Here is a 19,885-nt window from a genome sequence, read left to right on the forward strand (position 1 = left end):
TTTTTTTTCTGCCTTTTCCCCCGGCAGCAGGAAGAATGAAGTCCTCCACAATAGTACGGGGCTTGCCTGTCCTAGCCACTCGGTAGCTCACCATATAAGACGCTTCTAGCCCCTTCTTATTAATGGTATCTGTTGCTTTTATACATGTCTTACTACTCTACTACAATCCAAAGTTAGATCTAGAATCGGCTTCCTATTTCGCAACAAAGCATCCTTCACTCATGCTGCCAAACATACCCTCGTAAAACTGACCATCTTACCGATCCTCGACTTTGGCGTTGTCATTTACAAAATAGCCTCCAATACCCTACTCAATAAATTGGATGCAGTCTATCACAGTGCCATCCGTTTTGTCACCAAAGCCCCATATTCTACCCACCACTGCGACCAGTACGCTCTCGTTGGCTGGTCCTCGCTTCATACTCGTTGCCAAACCCACTGGCTCCAGGTCATCTACAAGACCTTGCTAGGTAAAGTCCCGCCTTATCTCTGCTCGCTGGTCACCATAGATGCACCCACCCGTAGCACGCGTTCCAGCAGGTATATCTCTCTGGTCACCCCCGAAGCCAATTCCTCCTTTGGCCGCCTCTCCTTCCAGTTCTCTGCTGCCAATGACAGGAACGAACTACAAAAATCTCTGAAACTGGAAACACTTATCTCCCTCACTAGCTTTAAGCACCAGCTGTCAGAGCAGCTCACAGATCACTGCACCTGTACATAGCCCATCTATAATTTAGCCCAAACAACTACCTCTTCCCCTACTGTATTACAGAGGGACTTGGATGTACACAGAGAGCTAACATTAATAATATGCATGTCAATCTCTCCTGGCTCAAAAGGAGGAGAGATTGACTTCATCACTACTTGTATTTGTGAGAGCCATGACTTCATGGAACTCTATTCCACATCAAGTAACTGATGCAAGCAGTAGAATCATATTTTAAAAACAGATAAAAATATACCTTATGTAACAGCGGGGACTGTGAAGCAACACAAACATAGGCACAGACACACACATGATAACATACGCACTATACACACAAGTACACATGGATTTTGTGTTGTAGATATGTGGTTGTGAAGTAGGGACCTGAGGGCAGACACTTAATGTGTTGTAAAATCTGTTATGAATGTATTGTAATGTTTTTAAAATGTATAACTGTCTAAATTTTGCCAGAACCCAGGAAGAGTAGCTGCTGCTTTGGCAGGAACTAATGGGGATCCATAATAAACCCCAGGAAGAGTAGCTGCTGCCTTGGCAGGAACTAATGGGGATCCATAATAAACCCCAGGAAGAGTAGCTGCTGCTTTGGCAGGAACTAATGGGGATCCATAATAAACCCCAGGAAGACTAGCTGCTGCCATGGCAGGAACTAATGGGGATCCATAATAAATACAATACAAAAAGGTAGGGTAATGTAGAGTAATGTGGATTAACGTAGTATAATGTACTGTAATGTAGAGTAATCGCGTGTAATGTAGAGCAATGCAGAGTAATGCACAGTAATGTAGAGCAATGAACTGCAATGAAGAGTAATGTAGAGTAATGAAGAGTAATGTAGTGTAATGTAGAGTAATGTAGAATAACGAAGAGTAATGCAGGGTAATGTAGAGTAATGAAGAGTAATGTAGAGTAATGTAGAATAACGAAGAGTAATGCAGGGTAATGTAGAGTAATGAAGAGTGATGTAGAGGAATGAAGAGTAATGTAAAGTAATGTAGAGTAATGTAGAATAACGAAGAGTAAGGAAGAGTAATGTAGAGTAATGTAGAGTAATGTAGAGTGATGTAGAGTAATGTTGTATAATGTGGAGTAATGTGGAGTAATGTAGAGCAATGTAGAGTGATGTAGAGTAATGTTGTATAATGTGGAGTAATGTGGAGTAATGTAGAGCAATGTAGAGTAATGTAGTATAATGTGGAGTAATGTAGTATAATAAAGACTAATGTATGGCAATGAAGAGTAATGCTGAGTAATGCAGAGTAATGTAGAGCAATGTACAGCAATGTATAGCAATGTATAGTAATGAAGAGTAATGTAGAGTGATGTAGTGTAATGCAGGGTAATGTAGAGTAATGTACAGTGATGTATAGTAATGTAGAGTAATGTAGTATAATGTAGAGTAATGTATAGTAATGAAGAGTAATGCAACTTATTTTATTTGAATTCATTGAACCTTTATTTAACTCGGCAAGTCAGTTAAAAACAAATTCTTATTTACAATGACAGCCTACCGAAAGGCCTCCTGCGGGGACGGGGGCTGAGATAAAAAAAAATATATATATATAGGACAAAACACACATCATGACAAGAGAGACAACACAACACTACATAAAGAGAGAGACCGAAGACAACAACATAGCAAGGCAGCAACACATGACAACACAACATGGTAGCAACACAACATGACAACAACATGGTAGCAACACAACATGGCAGCAGCACAACATGGCAGCAGCACAAAACAGGGTACAAACATGATTGGGCACAGACAACAGCACAAAGGGCAAGAAGGTAGAGACAACAATACATCACGCAAAGCAGCCACAACTGTCAGTAAGAGTGTCCATGATTGACTGTTTGAATGAAGAGATTGAGATAAAACTGTCCAGTTTGAGTGTTTGTTGCAGCTCGTTCCAGTCGCTAGCTACAGCGAACTGAAAATACGAGCGACCCAGGGATGTGTGTACTTTGGGGACCTTTAACAGAATGTGACTGGCAGAACGGGTGTTGTATGTGAAGGTTAAGGGCTGCAGTAGATATCTCAGATAGGGGGGAGTGAGGCCTAAGAATGTAGAGTAATGTAGAGATGTCCTCTACCAGCAGAAACAAACATGTTCATCACCTCTTTATCCAGTGAGGCCTCAAGGTGCAGTGGCTTGTCAGACATCAGGAACTGTCTGGTGGTCTCAGCCATGGGCTGGGGGCCGGGCTTCTCTGGGGCGTACTGGACCTTACGGATCACCAGGCGCACTGAGTTCCTGTTCAGAAACAAGGGTTAGGGTTAGACACACTGACTTCCTGTTCAGAAACAAGGGTTAGGGTTAGTCGCACTGACTTCCTGTTCAGACACAAGGGTTAGACACACTGACTTCCTGTTCAGACACAAGGGTTAGACACACTGACTTCCTGTTCAGACACAAGGGTTAGACACACTGACTTCCTGTTCAGACACAAGGGTTAAGGTTAGACGCACTGACTTCCTGTTCAGACACAAGGGTTAGGGTTAGACACACTGACTTCCTGTTCAGACACAAGGGTTAGGGTTAGACACACTGACTTCCTGTTCAGACACAAGGGTTAAGGTTAGACGCACCGACTTCCTGTTCAGACACAAGGGTTAGGGTTAGACACACTGACTTCCTGTTCAGACACAAGGGTTAGACACACTGACTTCCTGTTCAGACACAAGGGTTAGACACACTGAGTTATTGGGCAGCAATGCAATACTATATAGCAATATGAGGTAATAATAATAGCTATTTACAGTGGGGAGAACAAGTATTTGAAACACTGCCGATTTTGCAGGTTTTCCTACTTACAAAGCATGTAGAGGTCTGTAATTTTTATCATAGGTACACTTCAACTGTGAGAGACGGAATCTAATAATCCAGAAAATCACATTGTATGACTTTTAAGTAATTAATTTGCATTTTATTGCATGACATAAGTATTTGATACATCAGAAAAGCAGAACTTAATATTTGGTACAGAAACCTTTGTTTGCAATTACAGAGATCATACGTTTCCTGTAGTTCTTGACCAGGTTTGCACACACTGCAGCAGGGATTTTGGCCCACTCCTCCATATAGACCTTCTCCAGATCCTTCAGGTTTCGGGGCTGTCGCTGGGCAATACGGACTTTCAGCTCCCTCCAAAGATTTTCTATTGGGTTCAGGTCTGGAGACTAGCTAGGCCACTCCATGACCTTGAGATGTTTCTTACGGAGCGACTCCTTAGTTGCCCTGGCTGTGTGTTTTGGGTCGTTGTCATGCTGGAAGACCCAGCCACGACCCATCTTCAATGCTCTTACTGAGGGAAGGAGGTTGTTGGCCAAGATCTCGCGATACATGGCCCCATCCATCCTCCCCTCAATACGGTGCAGTCGTCCTGTCCCCTTTGCAGAAAAGCATCCCCAAAGAATGATGTTTCCACCTCCATGCTTCACGGTTGGGATGTTGTTCTTGTGGTTGTACTCATCCTTCTTCTTCCTCCAAACACGGCGAGTGGAGTTTAGACCAAAAAGCTCTATTTTTGTCTCATCAGACCACATGACCTTCTCCCATTCCTCCTCTGGATCATCCAGATGGTCATTGGCAAACTTCAGACGGGCCTGGACATGCGCTGGCTTGAGCAGGGGGACCTTGCGTGCGCTGCAGGATTTTAATCCATGACGGCGTAGTGTGTTACTAATGGTTTTCTTTGAGACTGTGGTCCCAGCTCTCTTCAGGTCATTGACCAGGTCCTGCCGTGTAGTTCTGGGCTGATCCCTCACCTTCCTCATGATCATTGATGCCCCACGAGGTGAGATCTTGCATGGAGCCCCAGACCGAGGGTGATTGACCGTCATCTTCAACTTCTTCCATTTTCTAATAATTGCGCCAACAGTTGTTGCCTTCTCACCAAGCTGCTTGCCTATTGTCCTGTAGCCCATCCCAGCCTTGTGCAGGTCTACAATTTTAGCCCTGATGTCCTTACACAGCTCTCTGGTCTTGGCCATTGTGGAGAGGTTGGAGTCTGTTTGATTGAGTGTGTGGACAGGTGTCTTTTATACAGGTAATGAGTTCAAACAGGTGCAGTTAATACAGGTAATGAGTGGAGAACAGGAGGGCTTCTTAAAGAAAAACTAACAGGTCTGTGAGAGCCGGAATTCTTACTGGTTGGTAGGTGATCAAATACTTATGTCATGCAATAAAATGCAAATTAATTACTTAAAAATCATACAATGTGATTTTCTGGATTTTTGTTTTAGATTCTGTCTCTCACAGTTGAAGTGTACCTATGATAAAAATTACAGACCTCTACATGCTTTGTAAGTAGGAAAACCTGCAAAATCGGCAGTGTATCAAATACTTGTTCTCCCCACTGTATATATATGAGGTAATAATAATAGCTATATATATATATACATATATGCCATTTTGCTGATGCAGTCATTGTGGTGTGACTCCATTTATCCTGTTGGTGCTTATAGGACCTCCCCACCCAATCAAGTCTGAACTTCATGGTGTGAAATTAAGATCTCTGAGACCTTCTGGACTGATTTCAAAAGTATTTTTCCAAAACATCACTACATAATTTGAACTACATTTAATAATTTACGTATTTATGTGCTTAACATTGTGTATCATTATTATTAAATAGTTTTACCTTTTATGTATTTTGTCTTGGACGTTCTCTGAGCAGAAAGCTTTGACTTCAAAGTCAACCCCGCAGGCCTTCAGAGACAAGATATAAAAACAGGATTTCACTTTGGGTTGGATTCTTTTTCTGCATAAATGTCATTATGGATTGTAACTTTTACAGTACCAGTCAAAAGTTTGGACACAGCTACTCATTCAAGGCTTTTTCGACATTGTAGAATAATAGTGAAGACATCGAAACTATGAAATAACACAAATGGAATCATGTAGTTACCAACAAAGTGTTAAACAAATCAAAATATATTTTATATTTGAGATTCTTCAAAGTAACCACCCTTTGCCTTGATGACAGCTTTGCACACTTTTGGCATTCTCTCAACCAGCTTCATGAGGTAGTCACCTGGAATGCATTTCAATTAACAGGTGTGCCTTGTTAAAAGTTAAGTTGTGGAATTTCTTTCCTTCTTAATGCGTTTGAGCTTCAGTTGTGTTGTGACAAGGTAGGGGTGGTATACAGAAGATGGCCCTATTTGGTTAAAGACCAAGTCCATATTATGGCAAGAACAGCTCAAATAAGCAAAGAGAAACAACAGTCCATCATTACTTTAAGACATGAAGGTCAGTCAATACGGAAACTTTCAAGAACTGTCTCTCATGAGGACTGCCACAGGAAAGGAAGACCCAGAGTTACCTCTGCTGCAGAGGATCAAATCAAGTTTATTTTATATAGCCCTTCGTACATCAGCTAATATCTCGAAGTGCTGTACAGAAACCCAGCCTAAAACAGGATGAGTTCATTAGAGTTACCAGTCTCAGAAATTACAGCCCAAATAAATGGTTCACAGAGTTCAAGTAACAGACACATCTTAACATCAACTGTTCAGAGGAGACTGTGTGAATCAGGCCTTCATGGTTAAATTGCTGCAAAGAAACCACTACTAATGGAAACCAATAAGAAGAAGAGACTTGCTTGGGCCAAGAAACACGAGCAATGGACATTAGACCGGTAGAAATCAGTCCGTTGGTCTGGAGTCCAAATTGGAGATTTTTGGTTCAAAACCGCCGTGTCTTTGTGAGACGCAGTGTGGGTGAAACGATGATCTCAGCATGTGTATTTCCCACTGTAAAGCATGGAGGAGGATGTGTGATGGTGTGGGGGTGCTATGCTGGTGACACTGTCTGTGATTTACTTAGAATTCAAGACACACTTAACCAGCATGGCTACCACAGCATTCTGCAGCGATACACCATCCCATCTGGTTTGGGCTTAGTGGGACTATCATTTGTTTTTCAACAGGACAATGACCCAACACACCTCCAGGCTGTGTAAGGGCAATTTGACCAAGAAGGAGAGTGATGGAGTGCTGCATCAGATGACCTGGCCTCCACAATCACCCGACCTCAACCCAATTGAGATGGTTTGGGATGAGTCGGACCGCAGAGTGAAGGAAAAGCAGCCAACAAGTGCTCAGCATATGTGGGAAGTCCTTCAAGACTGTTGGAAAAGCGTTCTAGGTGAAGCTGGTTGAGAGAATGCCAAGAATGTGCAAAGCCCTCATCAAGGCAAAGGGTGGCTACTTTGAAGAATCTAAAATCTTAAATATATTTTGATTTGTTTAACACTTTTTTTGGTTACTACATGTTTCCATATATGCTATTTCATAGTTTGGATGTCTTCACTATTATTCTACAATGTAGAAAATAGTTTAAAAAATAAAGAAAAACCCTTGAATGAGTAGGTGTTCTAAAACTTGTGACCAGTAGTGTAGATTTTGGCTGAACCCAAGAAGCACCTTCCCCGTGTCCTCCGGTCCAGGCTGCAGGGTGACTGAGCACGGTAAATTCAGTGGAATCTGTCAACAGAAATATGAAATTTCTAAATGAGTACTTAAAACAGCTGACAGGAGGTCTAAAATTAGTACTTAAAACAGCTGACAGGAGGTCTAAAATTAGCACTTAAAACAGCTGATAGGAGATTTAAAATTAGTACTTAAAACAGCTGACAGGAGGTCTAAAATTAGTACTTAAAACAGCTGACAGGAGGTTTAAAATTAGTACTTAAAACAGCTGACAGGAGGTCTAAAATTAGTACTTAAAACAGCTGATAGGAGGTCTAAAATTAGTACTTAAAACAGCTGACAGGAGATTTAAAATGAGTACTTAAAACAGCTGACAGGAGGTTTAAAATTAGTACTTAAAACAGCTGATAGGAGGTCTAAAATTAGTACTTAAAACAGCTGACAGGAGATTTAAAATTAGTACTTAAAACAGCTGACAGGAGGTTTAAAATTAGTACGAGATCATTGATGGATACATTTTACCTGTCAGTTAAAATAATACATATACACACAGTACAATGGAGTGAGAGACTTATTTCCACTGTAGTCCCTAAACTGCACGGTACCAAAAACATTACACAATTCACATACGACAAAAAACAATAAACACAAAACACAAAAATAACAACAACTACTCCTAATAGAGATGGTCACAGTGGTGTCGACCATTACCTCGAAGGTGAAAGGGTGAGCATGTTCCCCAAGCTTTTTGATCAGGCGTTCTTGAAGGCGAGTTAACCTCTTTTTGTCTTCGGGCACTGGAGGGAAGGCCTGGATGTTGGCCACGAAGAGGTCCTTTCGAAACGTCAAGCCCAGAACATCCAAGTCCTCACGTCCATAACGGAAGGCGCAAGTCAACGTCACAAACACTGAGGAGAGAAGAAAAGAGTGAAATATCATTATAAAACTGGGTGGTTCGAGTCCTGAATGCTGATTGGCTGACAGCCGTGGTGTATCAGACCGATATATCAGTAAGGCACCTCGGGGGTTTGTTTAATTATACCTTTTAGAAATGCAATATATTGCTGAAACCACAACCCGTCTAATGATGTCATGATAAGCAGACTAATGACATCATGATGATCAGGCTAATGAGGTCATGATGACCACTAATGACGTCATGACAAGCAGTTTTGTCCACTGGTTGATTTAAGCTTAATTTCAAGCTGCTATTAGAACAGTAGACATTCTCTTTTCACAGTAAACATTCTCTTTTCACAGTAGACAGTCTCTTTTCACAGTCGACATTCCTCTTTTCACAGTAGACATTCTCTTTTCACAGTAGACATTCTCTTTTCACAGTAGACATTCTCTTTTCACAGTAGACATTCTCTTTTCACAGTAAACATTATCTTTCACAGTAGACATTCTCTTTTCACAGTCGACATTCCTCTTTTCACAGTAGACATTCTCTTTTCACAGTAGACATTCTCTTTCACAGTAGACATTCTCTTTCACAGTAAACATTATCTTTCACAGTAGACATTCTCTTTCACAGTAAACATTATCTTTTTACAGTACCTTTTCTCTCTTTCAGGTACTCCGGATCTATCAACACCACGCCGTCTGGAAAAATAACGAGATGTAAATGTTATCGAGGTGAAATCAAACACCTTTCATCATCAGACACAGTAGCCGACTGAACACGGCAACGTCTCAAGGAAAAACAGGTGATTTTCATCAGAGAATTATCGATAATATCACACATTGCTTGAAGTCAAACACACAAAACCCTGCCGACTAAACCATAGTAAGTGTTATGGAGCGGTGCATAAAGCTGGGTCTCCCAACCACCACAAGTAGTGCTTCTGAATCAACCCCATTACAGAGGAATACTATAGTGGTGATAGAGTGGGACACACAGTACACAGAGCAGGGTGGTAGAGTGGGACAGACAGTACACAGAGCAGGGTGGTAGAGTGGGACAGACAGTACACAGAGCAGGGTGGTAGAGTGGGACATACAGTACACAGAGCAGGGTGGTAGAGTGGGACACACAGTACACAGAGCAGGGTGGTAGAGTGGGACATACAGTACACAGAGCAGGGTGGTAGAGTGGGTCAGACAGTACACAGAGCAGGGTGGTAGAGTGGGACAGACAGTACACAGAGCAGGGTGGTAGAGTGGGACATACAGTACACAGAGCAGGGTGGTAGAGTGGGACATACAGTACACAGAGCAGGGTGGTAGAGTGGGACAGACAGTACACAGAGCAGGGTGGTAGAGTGGGACAGACAGTACACAGAGCAGGGTGGTAGAGTGGGACATACAGTACACAGAGCAGGGTGGTAGAGTGGGACAGACAGTACACAGAGCAGGGTGGTAGAGTGGGACAGACAGTACACAGAGCAGGGTGGTAGAGTGGGACATACAGTACACAGAGCAGGGTGGTAGAGTGGGACATATAGTACACAGAGCAGGGTGGTAGAGTGGGACATACAGTACACAGAGCAGGGTGGTAGAGTGGGACAGACAGTACACAGAGCAGGGTGGTAGAGTGGGACAGACAGTACACAGAGCAGGGTGGTAGAGTGGGACATACAGTTCACAGAGCAGGGTGGTAGAGTGGGACATATAGTACACAGAGCAGGGTGGTAGAGTGGGACATACAGTACACAGAGCAGGGTGGTAGAGTGGGACATACAGTACACAGAGCAGGGTGGTAGAGTGGGACACACAGTACACAGAGCAGGGTGGTAGAGTGGGACATACAGTACACAGAGCAGGGTGGTAGAGTGGGACATACAGTACACAGAGCAGGGTGGTAGAGTGGGACATACAGTACACAGAGCAGGGTGGTAGAGTGGGACAGACAGTACACAGAGCAGGGTGGTAGAGTGGGACATACAGTACACAGAGCAGGGTGGTAGAGTAGGACATACAGTACACAGAGCAGGAAGGTAGAGTGGGACAGACAGTACACAGAGCAGGAAGGTAGAGTGGGACAGACAGTACACAGAGCAGGGTGGTAGAGTGGGACAGACAGTACACAGAGCAGGGTGGTAGAGTGGGACATACAGTACACAGAGCAGGGTGGTAGAGTGGGACAGACAGTACACAGAGCAGGGTGGTAGAGTGGGACATACAGTACACAGAGCAGGGTGGTAGAGTGGGACAGACAGTACACAGAGCAGGAAGGTAGAGTGGGACACACAGTACACAGAGCAGGGTGGTAGAGTGGGACAGACAGTACACAGAGCAGGGTGGTAGAGTGGGACAGACAGTACACAGAGCAGGGTGGTAGAGTGGGACATACAGTACACAGAGCAGGGTGGTAGAGTGGGACAGACAGTACACAGAGCAGGGTGGTAGAGTGGGACACACAGTACACAGAGCAGGGTGGTAGAGTGGGACAGACAGTACACAGAGCAGGGTGGTAGAGTGGGACACACAGTACACAGAGCAGGGTGGTAGAGTGGGACATACAGTACACAGAGCAGGGTGGTAGAGTGGGACATACAGTACACAGAGCAGGGTGGTAGAGTGGGACATACAGTACACAGAGCAGGGTGGTAGAGTGGGACATACAGTACACAGAGCAGGGTGGTAGAGTGGGACATACAGTACACAGAGCAGGGTGGTAGAGTGGGACAGACAGTTCACAGAGTGTCGTGGAACATTTTTAGTATTTACTGGTTTCTTTTTAGGAAATTTGAAAGAGAGACTTACGTGGCGCCCCTCTCGCTGAGACAGGATCTCTGAAGCAATCCATACAAACATTTCAACTATGTAAGAACAAGCTTACCTTGTTATAGTTGTGGCCATATTGTTTGCAGGATTGTCCAAAGAAACTATCACCAACCCTGAACGCCATTCCTCAGTCCCTGTCCCTCCTGGCAAGCTCGCCAAATATGTCGTGGAACATCGTCTCAGAAATATAACACTCGTAAGAACTTGTGAAATCAATTAGGCTTTTAATACAGAGCATTGCCAGCCGGAATGTCCCGCGGAACACACACTTTCCCAGAACCCTAGCTGTTATATTTATACACACATAATATTATGTCCATCCCTTATGCAAATGACCTTTCTTTTCTTAAGTCTTTCACCACCATTATCTTTTAGTTCAAGCTTCCTACTTGTTCACGCCCAATAACGCCCATATCTGTTTTCAGTTAGATTATAATGGTGGCTGGACCCTCTATCTTTTAGTGTGTCAGCATAATGTCTCACTTCCTTTCATTAATGTGTCAATGTACTCTTTGTTCAGTTTGCCTTTATTGGAATCAGCAGATTCTGTCCTATAGGCCTTCTTTTTAGAAGCAGCTGACTATGAATCTCTTTATCATTAGTGTCAGGTCAGCAGACCATGTGTCTCTCTATCATTAGTGTCAGGTCAGCAGACCATGTGTCTCTCTATCATTAGTGTCAGGTCAGCAGACCATGTGTCTCTCTATCATTAGTGTCAGGTCAGCAGACCATGTGTCTCTCCCTTTCATTACTGTGGTCTATTTTTAATGGTCAGCCATTTTATACATCTATGTGCTGTCCTATACATCTCATTTACTCCTACAAGAGCAGGGTGGTAGAGTGGGACAGACAGTACACAGAGCAGGGTGGTAGAGTGGGACATACAGTACACAGAGCAGGGTGGTAGAGTGGGACATACAGTACACAGAGCAGGGTGGTAGAGTGGGACAGACAGTACACAGAGCAGGGTGGTAGAGTGGGACAGACAGTACACAGAGCAGGGTGGTAGAGTGGGACATACAGTACACAGAGCAGGGTGGTAGAGTGGGACATACAGTACACAGAGCAGGGTGGTAGAGTGGGACATACAGTACACAGAGCAGGGTGGTAGAGTGGGACAGACAGTACACAGAGCAGGGTGGTAGAGTGGGACATACAGTACACAGAGCAGGGTGGTAGAGTGGGACATACAGTACACAGAGCAGGGTGGTAGAGTGGGACATACAGTACACAGAGCAGGGTGGTAGAGTGGGACAGACAGTACACAGAGCAGGGTGGTAGAGTAGGACACACAGTACACAGAGCAGGGTGGTAGAGTGGGACATACAGTACACAGAGCAGGGTGGTAGAGTGGGACAGACAGTACACAGAGCAGGGTGGTAGAGTGGGACATACAGTACACAGAGCAGGGTGGTAGAGTGGGACATACAGTACACAGAGCAGGGTGGTAGAGTGGGACATACAGTACACAGAGCAGGGTGGTAGAGTGGGACAGACAGTACACAGAGCAGGGTGGTAGAGTGGGACAGACAGTACACAGAGCAGGGTGGTAGAGTGGGACAGACAGTTCACAGAGCAGGGTGGTAGAGTGGGACATACAGTACACAGAGCAGGGTGGTAGAGTGGGACATACAGTACACAGAGCAGGGTGGTAGAGTGGGACAGACAGTACACAGAGCAGGGTGGTAGAGTGGGACAGACAGTACACAGAGCAGGGTGGTAGAGTGGGACATACAGTACACAGAGCAGGGTGGTAGAGTGGGACAGACAGTACACAGAGCAGGGTGGTAGAGTGGGACATACAGTACACAGAGCAGGGTGGTAGAGTGGGACAGACAGTACACAGAGCAGGGTGGTAGAGTGGGACAGACAGTACACAGAGCAGGGTGGTAGAGTGGGACAGACAGTACACAGAGCAGGGTGGTAGAGTGGGACATACAGTACACAGAGCAGGGTGGTAGAGTGGGACAGACAGTACACAGAGCAGGGTGGTAGAGTGGGACACACAGTACACAGAGCAGGGTGGTAGAGTGGGACATACAGTACACAGAGCAGGGTGGTAGAGTGGGACATACAGTACACAGAGCAGGGTGGTAGAGTGGGACACACAGTACACAGAGCAGGGTGGTAGAGTGGGACACACAGTACACAGAGCATAAGGTTAGGGTTGTGTTAACTAGAGGAGATTATGGTTAGGGTTGTGTTAACTAGAGGAGATTATGGTTAGGGTTGTGTTAACTAGAAGAGGTTATGGTTAGGGTTGTGTTAACTAGAGGAGGTTATGGTTAGGGTTTTGTTAACTAGAGGAGGTTATGGTTAGGGTTGTGTTAACTAGAAGAGGTTAGGTTTGTCTTACCTACGGGTTCCACCAGGTCAACGTGGTCCACAAAGTCCCTCTTCCCCAGGTACACTGTGAGCTGAGGATGACAACAGGGGGTTGCAGAGAATAGTGTAATGAGATAATGAGTTTAAGTACCAGATTTCACAGTTCTAAAAAGCTAAATATTATATATATTTTTTGGACTAAAATATCACATACCCTTGAAATGTGTTACAATTGTCTCAACAGTGTAAATATTGATGAATAAATGAGGAATGCATCTTCAGGCTTCTGTAAGTATTTACATTCACTATGTCTGTCCCCAATATCCCATGTTCATCCTGTGGTTGACCAGGAGAACTCTGCTTAGAATCCTGTTTAGAACCCTTTGTAGAACCCTGTTTAGAACCCCGAGTAGAATCCTGTGTAGAACCCTGTTTAGAACCCTGTGGAGAACTATATGAAGAACCCTGTGTGGATCCATGTGAAGCACCCTGTGGACAACCCTGTGTATAACCCTGTTTAGAACACTGTGGAGAACCCTGAGTAGAACCATGTGTGGAACCATGTTTAGAACCCTGAGTAGAATCCTGTGTAGAACCCTGTTTAGAACCCTGTGGAGAACTATATTAAGAACTGTGTGGATCCCTGTGAAGCACCCTGTGGACAACCCTGTGTATAACCCTGTTTAGAACACTGTGGAGAACCCTGAGTAGAACCATGTTTGGAACCCTGTTTAGAACCCTGAGTAGAACCATGTGTGGAACCCTGTTTAGATCCCTGTTTAGAACCCTGTTTAGAACCCTGACACGGCCAGCTAGCTAAAGAGAGCAGGAGCTGAGTCAGCTCCAGGCAGCTGCTTCATATTCTTCCCACAGTCTCTGCTGCTGCTGCTGTGAGGACCGGTGCATCAGACAGCTAGCCATCTACTCTGCTGTGGCCTACAGACTACTGTACATGGAGACACAGGCATGACCCAGCCAGCACGGCCCAGCCAGCACGGCCCAGCCAGCACGGCCCAGCCAGCACGGCCCAGCCAGCACGGCCCAGCCAGCACGGCCCAGCCAGCACGGCCCAGCCAGCACGGCCCAGCCAGCACGGCCCAGCCAGCACCGCCCAGCCAGCACCGCCCAGCCAGCACCGCCCAGTCAGCACGGCCCAGCCAGCACCGCCCAGCCAGCACCGCCCAGCCAGCACCGCCCAGCCAGCACCGCCCAGTCAGCACGGCCCAGCCAGCACCGCCCAGTCAGCACGGCCCAGCCAGCACCGCCCAGTCAGCACGGCCCAGCCAGCACCGCCCAGTCAGCACGGCCCAGCCAGCACCGCCCAGTCAGCACGGCCCAGCCAGCACCGCCCAGCCAGCACCGCCCAGTCAGCACCGCCCAGCCAGCACCGCCCAGTCAGCACCGCCCAGCCAGCACCGCCCAGTCAGCACGGCCCCGACAGGAGAATCACAGCTCTTAGCAGAGTCCTATTGACCCTAACCCTATCTCCAGCTACCAGATAGGTAGTTATTATAGCTGCTATCAGATAGGTAGTTATTATAGCTGCTATCAGATAGGTAGTTATTATAGCTGCTATCTCCAGCTATCAGATAGGTAGTTATTATAGCTGCTATCAGATAGGTAGTTATTATAGCTGCTATCAGATAGGTAGTTATTATAGCTGCTATCTCCAGCTAAATTAAACCTTTGAAAAGTATTATAACGCTAGACTGGTTACACTGTGATCAAAAACACTTTAATGGAGGTTAGTTGATTCCTTCTGGATTGTCTAAGAAAAGTCTTAGTAGAGGAATGTTGCTCATTATGCTGTTATTATGTAATAAGTCATTATTAATAACACAAAGTAGAACTCACCTTTCCATTGGGACTTGCTTTTTTGAATACCCTGAAAAAGGACACAGAGAGACAGAGATAGATACATGTAGGGAGAGCGAGAGAGAGAGAGAGAGAGAGATGGGGGGAGAGAGAGAGAGAGAGAGAGAGATGGGGAGAGAGAGAGATGGAGAGAGAGAGAGAGATGGAGAGAGAGAGAGAGATGGGGAGAGAGATGGGGGGAAAGGGAGCGAGAGACATGTAGGGAGAGAGAGAGATGGGGAGAGAGAGAGAGATGGGGAGAGAGAGAGAGATGGGGAGAGAGAGAGAGATGGGGTGAGAGAGAGAGAGAGAGATGGGGGGAGAGAGAGAGAGAGAGATGGGGAGAGATAGGGGGGGAGAAAATAGAGAGAGATATTTAGGAGTTGATATCATTTCTCAATCAGTTTCTTCATTCAAATAGTAAGACTGTACCAGCTCCATATTTGTCCAGTAAGACAACTATCTGAAATAAAAATGTTTTTTTTTCCCTAATGGGGTTTTCAAGCTTCTGAATCTGGTGGGTAAATGCTTGGGTCTTACCTGAAACCTGATAGAACCATAGGAGTGAACAATGGCGGAAGCAAACCCAACACCAGCAGTGATCGTTCGCAAAAGGCAATGTGGGATTATTTTTAAGTACATTGAACACTGGAATATTTAGTTTTTGGTGAAATGTGTAAAGGTGATTGGAATGTTAGATGATGGTAATACTAGTTCAGTATCTCTTCAGCATGGAACAGCTAAAAGGTTTGACGTGACGAGAGGAATTCGTCAAGGATGTCCCAGCTCACCATTACTGTTCATTGGCTATCAGTCAATTAGCAGATGACACTACTCTGTTCCTTTAAGAACACAGCACAGATTCCAGCATTTGAAACCTTCTGGTTTACATTTAAATGTTATATTTTTTTTAATTAATGGCTATTCATGATCACCCGTTGATTACTGTGCATTATATACCAGTTAAAGATTAAGTCAAATATTAAGATATTGTAATTACAAAGGATTTAATATTTAGGGAAAAGTCCAATATACAGAATAATTGACAGAAGAGTCCAATTATTCTCAATAGTTGGCTACAAAGGGAGTTATCCATTTTTGGACATATTCCACTTACTAAAATGGAGAGTCTATCAAGACTAACTAATCCAGATTAGTCATTAGCTACAGTCTGCCTGAGAAGTTAATCAAGATAATTAACAATGACAGTTTTGTAAAAAATTAACATCAGTATTTAAGAAAAGGGGATATTGTAAAGTCTATTGAGGAAGTCTAAATGCAATTGACTTTGATCCAATTAAATGGTACCATCAGGTTAAAATGGTTACAATGTTTTATTCAAAAATATGAACATATTTCATTATTATATTTCATTCACAAATGTTTTTTGAAAAATACCCCTGTTTATTGTCTTCTTAAACAAGGTAAAGTTATATAAACAATCTTTAAAAATGGGTTAAATCCAAACAAGCCCTTGATGTGTATAATAATCTCCGGTAATTTGATTCCTGAATAGACCACCCTGTGTATTTTAAAAAAAATAGATGTTTTCTCAGTATGTTGTATTGTGTCAGAAGTGTAAGTGGAACAGAGATGAAAAGCCCAACCAACCTCAAAGTTCATCTGACCTGCACCCACAAAGACTTGCAGGATAAAGACAAGGTGTGATATTATTATTAGAGATATTACTACATTTTTTGGAATCCGTCTAGATTCGACTCCTGGTATTATGAACAGACATAAAAAGGAGACTCGAAAAATGTGTTGAATTGCAGGAAATTAGCTTTAAAACGACTAAATGTTCTCTTCACTCCATGGCGTAATGTGTAGAATTACAGAAAATTAGTTTAAAACTCCACATTTTTCTCTCCATCAACAAAAAGGGCTGTGAACAGTTTGGGGTTGCAAGGTGGAGGTTTGTTACTACGCTGATAAATGACAATATCCATCCGGACCTTTGCCACCTCCAGGAAATGTGTGTGACTGGACCCTCTCACATAGAGAGAGTACCTCTGCTATAGGCCTACAACACATAAACGCCTCCTAGACAACCATGCATAAGGAGACTTTCTGTCACTAACACTAAAACTAAATCATATAAAAAAACGAAATAGAAATGTTTTTTTTCTTCAAATTGATACCACATATTTTAGCCAGTTTGCTACAACAGGAAAATAATCCTGCAGCGTCAGGAAATGTGAATTATTACGTGGATTATAAAACATTGTAGGGGTTGATACATTTTTCGTTAGTGCAAATCAAGTCTGAAAGTGGAAAGCAGAAATGACAAATACACTAAAACTCAAATACACTACAACTCAAATACACTACAAGTTTGCATTTCCTGCCAATAAGGAAAATTCTCAGCAAAAAAAAGAGTGATCATATTAAGATCCTACATACGTAGTAAATCAAGTCTGATAACTGAAACTAAACTGAATCCCCCCCCACTCCCCCCCCAAAACGAATAGAGATAAAACGAATAGAAAATCACTAAACTATAATAACCTTAGATAACATCACAATGTTGCCAAGCCCATTATTTCCATTCTAGATCTCCCTGTTAACATCAGAGCAGCATGGCTGTAGTACAACACACGGACTCTCTAAACATAATAACACCATTTGAAGCATGAAATAAATACTAAAACGAATCTGCAACAACAACAAAAATCACACACACCGCCATGACGTGTTTACAATACCGCGTTGGTAAATACGACATGATTTGTCAGACCAAACGGGAAAACGTCTTTGTGAGCATTTGAAATAAGATCAGGATCAAACTAGCAGGATCAAAAGAATGTTAGCTAGGTAGTCCAACATTCTCCCCGACATGCAACCATCCCAGAGGCGGGGGAGAAAGGACGGTGATCTTTTGCCAGCCACATTCCAAGCAGTTGCACCTGATTCATCCTAGCTAGTCAAAATACAGAATAATAATCAAGCATTTTGTCAACGTTGATGACCGTTTGGAAACTGGAGATAGGCTGTCTACCTGCTACGTTGGGAAGTCACTCACAAATGTATCTTTGATACTGACGTTATTAGCAACTTCTGGAGACAGTGTGGAGTAGCTACTGTAATTAGCTTTAGCCTGGTACCTAGCATCAATGCAACCAGACTGAAAACAATGACCAGAAACTGCAATCATTTTCTATATTTTTAGCAATGATTTAGGAATCCATGTGTCTAAGTATTAGCTAGGCAGCTACTTATTAGTCTCCTATTTAAATCGTACTTCAGTTCATGAAAATAACTATCTAGCCAGCTAGATAACAAACTAAACACGCTAGCCAGCTAGATAACGAACTAAACACACTAGCCAGCTAGATAACAAACTAAACACGCTAGCCAGCTAGATAACGAACTAAACACGCTAGCCAGCTAGATAACAAACTAAACACGCTAGGCAGCTAGATAACGAACTAAACACGCTAGCCAGCTAGATAATGAACTAAACACGCTAGCCAGCTAGATAACGAACCAAACATGCTAGCCAGCTACCTGTAACGACCCTGGGTTTATAAGCGCGGAAATCGACTCTGCCGCACGAGCATGCTTTTGCGGCACAGTCGATAACGCGCTGGACTTTGGGCTAGAAGGTCAAGGGTTCGAGACCTGCTCCCTGCCGTTTCATTACATTGGTGTCAGAAGTGGGATCCCAAAGTCCAGCGCGTTATCGACTGTGCCGCAAAAGCATGCTCGTGCGGCAGAGTCGATTTCCACGCTTATAAACCCAGGGTCGTTACATACCTATCCCTGTTGTCCCAAGCTAACCATATAAGCAGCTAGCTAGCTTCATCTGGCTAGTGTGACTTGACCGGACCGGGTCCCGACCATCATCAACCAAATATGAAAACTGTCTTATAAATTAGCGGTATTTTAGATGCTGACACCTAGCTAGATAGTTAGCTAATTATAACTACAGAAACAGATGATGTCGTTTTGCCATGTTTTTGGGGGAGAACATTGTTTTTTATTTATTTATTTATTTCACCTTTATTTAACCAGGTAGACTAGTTGAGAACAAGTTCTCATTTACAACAGCGACCTGGCCAAGATAAAGCAAAGCAGTTCGACACATACAACAACACAGAGTTACACATGGAGTAAAACAAACATACAGTCAATAATACAGTAGAAAAATAAGTCTATATACAATGTGAGCAAGTGAGGTGAGATAAGGGAGGTAAAGGCAAAAAAAAAAAAGGCCATGGTGGCGAAGTAAATACAATATAGCAAGTAAAACACTGGAATGGTTGGTTTGCAGTGGAAGAAAGTGCAAAGTAGAGATAGAAATAATGGGGTGCAAAGGAGCAAAATAAATAAATAAATACAGTAGGGGAAGAGGTAGTTGTTTGGGCCAATTTATAGATGGGCTATGTACAGGTGCAGTAATCTGTGAGCTGCTCTGACATCTGGTGCTTAAAGCTATGCTTAAAGTTTGCATCCATCTGCTAGCAAACTTTTATTCTGACCTGAGCTTAGAAGTGTGAGTCTGCCTTGTGCATCATAGCATGCGTATAGGTGAATCGCTGTGAAATATGAGGCATAGTGTAATCAATGTGTAATAACTCCGTAAAGAATGAATGAACGTGTCAAATTATTATGTGACATGCGGTCATATTCAGGTCTTGATTTGTCATAAAACTTATTTTGACCCAAACAGCATTCCATACTCAGCTGGCCAATAGCACAACACAGACTCTCTAAGGCTTCTAAATACTGTACAACCATGACGGGAGAGGCAGGCATTCTCACCACACCTGGGGTCAAGCAGCGTTTGTATAATTTTTCGAATACTTTGAGCA

General features: G+C 43.7%; 1 protein-coding gene across 1 annotated transcript in view; it reads right to left on the reverse strand.

The window, feature by feature from the left end:
* The window catches only part of arrb1 (arrestin, beta 1), a 30,945-nt gene extending 15,314 nt beyond the window's left edge, over positions 1-15,631 (reverse strand). Inside the window, exons 1-8 of the mRNA XM_038983264.1 lie at positions 15,612-15,631; positions 15,072-15,102; positions 13,249-13,309; positions 8,724-8,768; positions 7,875-8,071; positions 7,158-7,217; positions 5,372-5,439; positions 2,847-2,982 (exon numbers count right to left, since the gene is read on the reverse strand). Coding sequence (XP_038839192.1) covers positions 2,847-2,982; positions 5,372-5,439; positions 7,158-7,217; positions 7,875-8,071; positions 8,724-8,768; positions 13,249-13,309; positions 15,072-15,102; positions 15,612-15,631 — 618 coding nt within the window. The remainder of the gene's footprint in view (positions 1-2,846; positions 2,983-5,371; positions 5,440-7,157; positions 7,218-7,874; positions 8,072-8,723; positions 8,769-13,248; positions 13,310-15,071; positions 15,103-15,611) is intronic.
* Positions 15,632-19,885: the final 4,254 nt, after the last annotated feature.

This window comes from Salvelinus namaycush, unplaced genomic scaffold, assembly GCF_016432855.1.
Source record: "Salvelinus namaycush isolate Seneca unplaced genomic scaffold, SaNama_1.0 Scaffold1553, whole genome shotgun sequence".
Taxonomy (NCBI): domain Eukaryota; kingdom Metazoa; phylum Chordata; class Actinopteri; order Salmoniformes; family Salmonidae; genus Salvelinus; species Salvelinus namaycush.